Below are 9,634 nucleotides of genomic sequence, written 5' to 3' on the forward strand. Positions count from 1 at the left end.
CTTAACTCTGACTTCCATGGCTTTTGTCAGCTTGAGACATTTTATGGCGGTTTAAGGTAGGATAGAATTTAAAACAATACCTTCTGTTTCACTTTCTATCCAATTTTCTCTTTAGTTTGAATTATTGTTCTCTTTCTTGGTGCTATTCAGACTTCTGTATTGTGAAAAAATGGGAGCAGTAGTCCAATATCTTCTTGGCCTCTGCATGCCACTGGGTGTATCTGGTACATCCTTTAATGCACCCCACTGGATTGCTGTTCTTTTGATTGAACAGTTCTTCTATAGATGGCAGCTGCAGGTCTACGTGTATTATCTCTCTAGGAAGGGATGTGAAAAATGTGTTCCTAGATTCTTTATCTAAACACTCCCTTTATCTAAACACTGCCTTTAAGAACCTTGGTGGATTGAATTCATGCAGTCATCCACTTCTCTTCTAACGCCCTGCTTCTCACCCACCCACCCAACACAGATGGAGTGCTACTGTCTGAAAAATTCTCCTTTTAAAAGACTCCTGCTTCGAGTGACGCCAGTGGGGAAATCCAGCTCTGCCTGCTGTCCCTGAAATACTCTACTTTTATAGGGTTCCTCAGAGGAGAACTTTGATCTAAATCACTTTGTTGAGCTTACTACATTTAACTCTCTGGTAGAAACACAAGCCCCAAACTTCTTATTTCTGGGGGTAGTGGGGCAACTATAGTTACACACCTGTGTAGATCATCCATAGAACTGCTAGACTCCTTTTCAGTCCTTCTCTCAATGGTGAGAGCACAGATAAGACCAGAGAGAGAGACAGACACACACTCTTCTACATTTACACACTAGTGCTGGGCTGGGTCATTGTTACCACAAAATACCCATGTCCTCTCTCAGGTCAAACTTTTCTGATGCAGGAAGGGACTTAAAAATGAGCAGTCAGTGAGTACACAAATGAAGCATCAACATCTCTACAAGCTAATACAACTAGGGATCCCTGTGCTCTGCTCTGAGGTGGTGAGCTCTTCTACAATACAGATTCATTCCTAGACACTGACAGAATAATGGCAAAATGCTGTTACCTTACATAGTGCTCTGGTCTCTGCTGTGCAGGTACAGAACACTTCACAATGTTCTCGTCAAATGGGAAAGATTCATCATATGGAATTTAATTTTTTACACTCAGTTATATAACTTGCTACTTTAAGTGAGAGCTTAAAGGTTGAAATTTCAGTTTTTGAACAGCATTATCAGGAAGTAAAGACAAAGTTCATAGCAGCTCTTTGTAAAGGAGAGTGCAGGAGGGGAGCAGGAATTAACCCTGCTGACATCTGTGTCTTTTGTCCTGCTGTAAAGCATATTAATGCCATGATGACACAAGATGGAATTCCACCTGTTTACAGTAACAATGTTTATGGCTGGAGTTTCATGAAGGCGCAAAGTCTCTATCCTTACTGCTGTGCACAAGTCCTAGTGTTAAGGGTTTCATTCCTGTGTTCTAGCAAAACTGAAGATGGTTTGGATGAGTTCATATCATTCAGCTACTGGATTCCCTTGGAGCGGTCTTCTAAAAACAATCTAGCCATGATGAATTTCCACCTTCACCCCAGAATCAGTCTTTATTACTGGCAGGCTGTAGGAAAACTGTCCAAAGCCAGGTTTTGATACTAACCATCCAGTTATTGTTAGTGGATATCAGTCTAGTTCCAGCCTTATTGTTATCTTCTGTGGACAGATGACTGCCCTGTGCATAACCTCAGCTGTCCTCTTCTAAGCTGCTATTGTCATGATGCATATGGTCTATTGACAACTTCGTTCTCCTGAGAACATGAAACACCTCCTCCTTCCTTTTTACCCCCAACCTCCCCATCTTCCACAGGGCTGAAGGTGGCAATCTGACTGCTGAGCCACTGAAATCCTGACAGGTGGGTTTTTATATAGGCATTGCACCCACATTCTTCTATTGTGTTCAGAATACTTGGATTAAATTGTGTCTGTTGTTTCTTGACGCTGGTATTTCCATCTTGCTAGGAGTGTGACTAAATCGGCTAGTCCTTACATGAATGCCTCAGCCAGCCTCTTTTTGTAACAGGAGTAAAAGCGTTAGTCACTCTGACTTGGCTGTGTAATGGCCTATGAAAGATTGTTTCAGAGCCTCAGAGGACCATGCTCAAGGCTCGTTGGTAAGCTGTAAACACCAACCCAAGTGAGCTGGGAGGTGCTAATAATCTGATTCAGAGTTCACATCATTCTGACTTACTGTCTTTTTTTTTTTTTTTTTGTCTTCCTCTAGTACACCTCCAGCATGAGAGCCAAATACCTCGCTACCAACCAACCTCGCCCAGACTCTGGCAGTGTGCATTAAAAACATAACGCAGACATAGTAAAGCTAAACAAACGTGCCAACTGCTGCTACCCTGTGCTGTCAGTGTAGAACAACCCTGCTTTCCTGTCCCAAACCCAGCGCAACTCCTGCTTCTTCAATACAGACCACCCCTCCAACCTGGTACCTGTGCATTGGCAATCTGAATGGAAGCCCCTTTCAAATTAAATCTATACCTAGTTGTACGTGGAGAGAGAGTGTGCAAGCACCTGCAGAAGAACACCAGTTTGTCTGGGATTCACCTACTTGAGGCCAGCGTTGTCAACAGTCTATCAGGAAACCTTTGCAAATAGTTTTACTTCTGTCTCCCCTACCCTCTCCATTCCACAGAGGGAACTGGATGGAAGTACGTTGCAGATCTTCAGTTCTGTGAGGTGATCCAGCGGAGCTGCTCAGTCTGCAGTGCACTGAAGAAGCAGAGACTCCGAGCCCATGACTATACTGTACAGATCGGGAAAGCCATGCCAATGTACACTCTTAAAAGTTATGTGCGCCTAGTGTTTTTAAAGAAGTCTTCTTGCCTGATACCCTGTGTGGAGGCTCCCTTCCTGTGTCACTGAATACCTACTTTAAGCTGGGAGTCTGACCTGGGCTCCACTCTCCCCTCTGGTGACTTTAAATAAGCTTTTCCTTTCCCCTTTATAAACAGCTTTTGCATTCTTGAGGAGTAGGCGGTTTTCAGCACCAGCCAGCTGTCTCAGATGCACCCCTGCCTGCCCATTGCTGTGAGCCTGACCTTTCTGCTCCATCAGGGAAACCCCTGTACTCACAGATGGCATTCTGGGTGCTGCTTTTGTGAGATTGGGTGCACACAGAACACACAGGAGCCAGCAACTCACTTGGTGCCAATTTTTTCCAGGAAAAGACTTGTAAGACTTAGGGTTTTTTTGCACTAAATAGTTTCAGATCTCTAGGGCAATAGCCTGGCACTAGGTCTCATGGGACAGTCAGCTTGCAAGAGAGATTGTAAGCTCCATTGAAGGAGTCCAAGGAGTTACTTGTGACAGACTGCTGGACTCCTCCATTAATGTTTGGAGTAGAAAAGTCAAGTCCCGTGGCATTGGCTTTAGAGGAGGATCCTGGGGCCTCAGCCCAAAGTTCGTCATAAGAGCAGCAAGGTTGCAGCCTCCTTGGCTCTGCGCTCCAGGATCAGAAAACAAAAGTCTTAACACATGAATGTTGGGGGGGGGGGGTTGTTTTTTTGTTGGGTTTTTTTTCTGGTCATAACTGCTAACCACTAACTGCCATACACAAGGCACATGTGAATAAACTCCTAGTATCTCCTAGCACACTGTGCAGGGGCCACAGGTGCAATGGAGTGTACCTGCAGGGGGCAGCATCCTACGCCAGTTCTGTGCTTCGTTGAAGAATGGTGCTCTACAGGACATAAACCACTTTTTACTAGAAAAGACTCCAATGTGCAGCTGTGCGATAAATGGATATGAACTTTTTACTCCAGTAGATCAAAGCATAGTCCTTTCTGAATTTTCCTTTCTGTGCAAGCTGTCTTAATCTAGTTACTTAGGGAGACTTAAGCAAGAAACAGAATTAAAGTACAAAATCTGATAAATCTGAGGTGGGCCACAGGACAAATGTGGTTCAAATCTAGCACCACAATATCTGGATTGCATCAAAGGAGAACTCCTTTCTCATCTTTTAGTTTGCTCTGTTTTGTGAATGTCCATAATGTGGACCAGTCAGCCTAGCAATCTGCCTTTGCTCTGGATGATCTCATCAGACTTCTCCAGATCTTGTCCTTTTCTCTTTACTAGGGGGTGAGTTATCACCACTCTGGGAACATTTTGCATATTCCATGGATGATTAACTAGGATGCCAATACTTCCTATAGGGGAAGCGTACATACTCCAAGAAAAGGGGTATTTTGAGACATCTCAAGGAAATAAAAGCCACTAACGGACTAGCCTCCAACCTTTGGAGGAATGGGGAAGAAGGAAGGAAGGAAAGTAGCACACTGACCCGTTTTTCTTGGAGAGGAGGTCTCAGGGTAAACACTAGTTATGTTCCGTCACAGATCCCTTTAAAACCTGGTATGAGAGCTGCATGTGTTGTGGGTGGTATACGAGCATGTGACACTGCTGGCTTACAAGCTTCTGGACCGTTGGATGCTCTGAACAGCTGGTATGATTGAGTGGGGAAACCTGAAACCACACTTTGTCAATTTAGAGAAACCCCCATTTTCCCGTAGTCAATTTGGACTATTTCCCATGTCTGTCAGCTAGGGGCTGCACAGACTCAAATACTTGAGGCTTTTAGATTTAGAAGAACTGCCCCAAAATCTGCTGCATGCCTCTCAGTAGTCCTTTAAGGCAAGTGTTGGAAGAGCATAAAGCAGGAAATAAACTTCAGTCAAACAGGTGCAGCTGTCGGCAGCTTTTGCTGTACAAAGAACACATGGGTTTTCCTACTGGGCCTTAGGAGAAGTAGGATGCAACATGCCAGAGCCAGCAGTCCAATGCTGGTAATAACAAAGAGCCAATACCTTTCAGTGCAGTATCCAGGCTGGATACTGCCTTAACTTGCTTCCTTCCCAGGCTTAGCTTAATCAGTTGTACTGTCCAGAACGAATTCGAACAGGGTTCATAGGCTATAGCCAGTTGCTGATTGGAGATCCGTGCTCTGTGACTTTAAAGTGTGTTAAGGAAGAATTCTGTGGGACGCTGCGCTCCCTGCGTGGCCAGCAGAACAAGACTGCAGAGTGAGTGGTGTGCTCTGTGTACTGTGTGGTTCCACCCAGGACTTCCTTTAATTAACATGGATTTTGCACTTTTGTAAAGAGTCACAGAGCCCTGCTGTCCTACTGCATATTTTAATGCAATGTTTCTATTTATTTTTGTATATGGCACTTCTAGGGGTTAGTCCAAATGGATCTGCTGCAGAGCCAGTAGCATGTGCTCATTAGTACGGGTGTGAAGTGATCGCTGTAGTCTAAATGACCAGTCTGGTTGGGGGGTGAGGGGGTGTGTGTGTGTGTGCGCAAACCCTGAATGCATGTAGGCACAGCATGGCCGCCAAGGAGTAGACCCCTCAAAAATTCAAGATCTCCCAGAGTCTCTTCTCCCTTCCCCCACCATAGGGTGAACAGCAGGAGCTTAGTGGCAAAGAGTTGTAAGTGGCACCACTAGTTATAGGAGGCTTGGATACAGTGAGTAAAACTGGAGTGTCTTTTTTTTCTCTTCTGTAATTTGTATTGCATTTTAATGTGTGAAATGTCCATGCCAGATCACTCAGAATGTGTCCCAGCTGACTTCTCAAGAGCACACAATCATCTCAGAACCTAGCCACGTTGTTGCTTATTAGTACATGGCTCCAAAATTCAGGGGAACCGTGAGACTCTGATCTCCGGGCACCTTGCTGACGGCAAAACGGGAGGCAGCTCCTGTGTGGTTAGAAAGGTGATAGCAGCAAAGACACTTCATCTTTCTTTTTTTTTCTTTTTTTTAAAAAGCATAAACAGTCATCGGCTTGTCTGGTTTGTTGGGTTTCTTTCCACTCCATCTCGTACAAATGATGGTTTTTTTTATTTTTTTTGGAACTGAGACCTTTCAAGCACACCAACATCTCCACAATGTGAAATGTAAATAGCATGTTGGACTCTCTTTTGTGTCCAGTGTTCAGAACTGCATTGTAATTGTAAAGGAAATCGAATCAAGACTTGGCTGTGAATTTCTTGTGCTGTCTTGGGAATATAACTGTAGTGTTTGTATCCTGTATGTACTATTAACTGAATTCATTTTATTTGCTGATAAAAGGGTTCAAATGGAGATCGCAGCATCCATCATGTGACCAAACCTGCCGGGGGGGGGGGGATTTGATTGCCCCCCACCCTCTTTGAGTTCTTCCCATGTGAAAGGTATTCATTTGTATAGCCAGCTCTGGGCACAGAGGGGTGTCCATCTGAGTGCTTTGAACTGGCTGTTTTTGCATGAGGGGAGTTTTTGGAATGGCCCCAGAGGAGGAGTCACACGGAAGTTGCCCTTAGAACATATAATGTTCATGTGCACAGTCCAGGCTTTCCCAGAAAGAACAGCTTCCATGGGCTGGCCTTGTGCTCTGCTTGTAATTCTTGGCACTGTGGTGTGGATAGCAGATGGAGGCACTTGCTCAGCAGAATCTACAAATGCTTATGTAGATAAAACCCACCTCTGACTCCTGGGTCTGGTTTCTTCCCCCCTGCACCCCGGGAGCAGCCAAGGCTTGAAGTCAGTGCAGAGACTGCACAGTGCCCTTTTGGAGGGAGGAAAGGGAGAGCGTCACTCTGCTGACAGGGCCCCTTCAAGCTGATTTAAGGATAGGTGGGTTCCCATCCTTTTGTTAGAAGGGTGGTGGTTACATGGCAGGACCTGGGGAGCAGAGGGCTGAATGAAAGGAAATAATGGAGATCCTCATTGTGCTGAAAGGGACAGTGTAGCTTTGGGGGAGAAGGAAACTCTCCTCCCTGTGGCTTTTTCTTTCCCTGCATTGCAAGGTCCTTCATTACCAGGCAGGATATACCTGGATAGTATTGGAGCGTCATGCAGGAAGACATTGACTCCACAACCGGGAACTCCAGGATCTGTTTCCTGAACGTGGCCAGAAATCCAAAAGGAGCTGAGAGGGAGGGAGTGCATATTGGCTATCCTAGCACTCCTTCCCTCTAGCCGGGTGGCGTATTCTCCCGGGTGGCGTATTTCTGCCAGAGCAGCATGGAAGAGCTGGGACTGTGGGTGGGAGGCACTGTGGAGACTCTATTTCAGAGAGAGCGAAGCTCCTTGCTAGAGGCAGCCTGCAGCAAGGAGTCTTGAGAGAAGCCAGGCTTCCAACCGCCTGCACTGCACCAAGAAGCCACACTGTCCCACAACTGTGCAGGGACACCAGCAAACAGTCAGGTGGAACATTACCCCTCCAATCACTAGGACAGACTCTGCTGCTTTGTTGAGAAAGAGGACTTGGCAGGGCTCCCCACCCGGCCCTGCATTTTACCCAAGATTCACTTTGCACTCCCAATCTCCCCTTCTTTAACTAGAGGCTGACATCGGGGAGTGACCTATGCACGGTTGGCGAGGTAGCATCAGGAGGCAGAAAATTCTAAATGTTATCAGTTCCTAAACTCTGAGAGCAGGCTGACCTTCCAAACAGATGAGTGGAGCCTCCTGCTGCCCCTCTTCTGTCAGTGCATGGCTCCACCAAGTGTGGAGAGGGAGAGTTGGCAAGTGGTTAAAGCGCAGGGCTGGTAGCTGGGACTCATAGCAAACAAGCAGCAGTCTGGAATAAGAGCTATGTGACTTTGTGGGCAAATCACTTAGCCTCTCTGTGTCTCAGCTTCCCGTTGTAAAAATGGGGGATCATTGACAGGAGGCATGATTTAATTATTTATTTCTGAGATCTCTGAAACTGCCCATCAGTCTGAGGGCCTGGACAAAAGGAAATGGAAACCGATATGCCTGACAATATGCGAAGTGTGAAGTTTTATTCTAAAGAGGGTAACCCCTACCATTAGGGTCTTTCTAGGCACTCTGCGTTCAGTACCGAATTTCTCCTCGTAAAATTCCAAACTCTCTCTCCCTCCCACGTTCCCATTCCGAATCAACCAGCAGATGTCTCCAAAGGCCCAAGATCCAAAGGCAGCTGAAGTCAATGGAAAGACTCCTATTGGCTTCAGTCATCTTTGGATCAAACCCTAGTGGCCCAGCTGTTGCATCACGCTCCTCGCGTCCCTTGTTTGCAAGCGTGAGCTGGGAAGTCCCTGTGGGTTTAGTTCTCTATCATCTTTAAGAGGGAAGCTTTTAATTTGTTTTTGACACTGTGCACGGAAACTTACTGGTGAACATGTAACTGGCCTTTTTGTAATTCTTTTGTTCTTATTCTTAACCATAATGGCTGTATATCGTACCACTTTATATACATATATGTATAATATATAAATATATACTTTTTTTAAACCTTTGGACCTGCTAGTTCCTTTCAAGTATTCCTGCACTTACCTAAAATGTTTTTAAATTGTGAGGGTTAAACTGAGCAGTGAGCCCATTTTGTATCTTTCCTTTTTCTTCGGTAGTTTTGATTGTACCGTAGCTATTTTTTACTGTAATTTTTGTTCTGAAAAATACTAAAAAAAAAAAAAAACCCTAAATGTAACTTGTGGTTTCTATTCAGCTTGGGTTTAATGTTTTAAAATAAACAAATGAAACTACATAGCACTGTTCTATTTTGTAACCTTCTTTTATTGGTAGAATCTCTTGCTTTAATTTTGACATTTTGCCTGTTACTATACCGCTAAGTATACACAACATTGTACATTGTGTTGATCCTGCTAATGCAGTGGTTCTCAAACTTTTGTATTGGTGACCCCTTTCACATAGCAAACCTCTGAGTGTGATTTCCCCCTTATAAAAACACTTTTTTAAAAAAAATATATTTAATACCATTATAAATGCTGGAGGCAAAGTGGGGTTTGGGGTGGAAGCTGACAGCTCATGATCCCCCCATGTAATAACCTCATGACCCCCAGAGAGGTCCTGACCCCCAGTTTAGAACCCCTGTGGTAATGCTACCATATGTTTTAACTGGTAAAGTTAAGCATGTGCACAAGTGTTCCAGAATTTGTGCCTTGTGGAGGATACAGTTTTGAATCTGCTACTATGGCCATTAGAAATCCTGGATCTGTCTCAGGGAGTTATATCAGGGTTCCAAATGTGGACTCTCTTCTGCAATTTGGTGTATAACATTTCTGAAGAGGCTGAAAGACCCAACTAAAGGTTTGGGTTTTTTTCCTCCTGGTAAAGGGAAAATTCTAAATCAAGGTGATCCTTTAAATACAGTTTAAAATTTTAATCTCTCCTGAAGAGTCTGCTGTTGGGCATTTGGAAGGAAAAATACTGGATTCACTGAGTTTTGAAAACTGCTAGTGAGTATTTCTGGTCACTGTCTTGCACAGCACTTTCTTTGACCATTTGTCACATTCAGGTGTAACAAGTGCCCAGGTGAAATGGCAAAACTGGTGATAGGGGGTGGGGGTGCGCTCATGTGCCCGCCCACCACACTCTTAAATAATCTTCATACTGTGCTACGGGAACTGTCCAGCTAACGTGTTGAACATGTCAGTCGGGACTGAATTTTATGATTTTTCCAAAACTCACTATCACGCTGTTCTTCACTGTAGTGTGCTTGAACCGCATCAAATAAAGGGTTAACTTTACTGGTGAAGGTCAAACTTGACTGTACGCATTCCCATATTTACGAATACAATGGGGGGGGGGAAATCCCATGTTAGACCCTCAC

At 44.7% G+C, this 9,634-nt stretch overlaps 1 protein-coding gene across 2 annotated transcripts in view; it reads left to right on the plus strand.

The window, feature by feature from the left end:
* The window catches only part of TTYH3 (tweety family member 3), a 95,891-nt gene extending 89,753 nt beyond the window's left edge, over positions 1-6,138 (plus strand). The window contains exon 14 of one of the 2 annotated variants that reach the window (XM_073361980.2): positions 2,267-6,138. In XM_073361980.2, coding sequence (XP_073218081.2) covers positions 2,267-2,338 — 72 coding nt within the window. In that variant the 3' untranslated portion in view covers positions 2,339-6,138. The remainder of the gene's footprint in view (positions 1-2,266) is intronic. The other variant, XM_073361979.2, reaches the window with a different exon arrangement.
* Positions 6,139-9,634: the final 3,496 nt, after the last annotated feature.

Source organism: Lepidochelys kempii, chromosome 10 (genome assembly GCF_965140285.1).
Source record: "Lepidochelys kempii isolate rLepKem1 chromosome 10, rLepKem1.hap1, whole genome shotgun sequence".
Classification (NCBI taxonomy): domain Eukaryota; kingdom Metazoa; phylum Chordata; order Testudines; family Cheloniidae; genus Lepidochelys; species Lepidochelys kempii.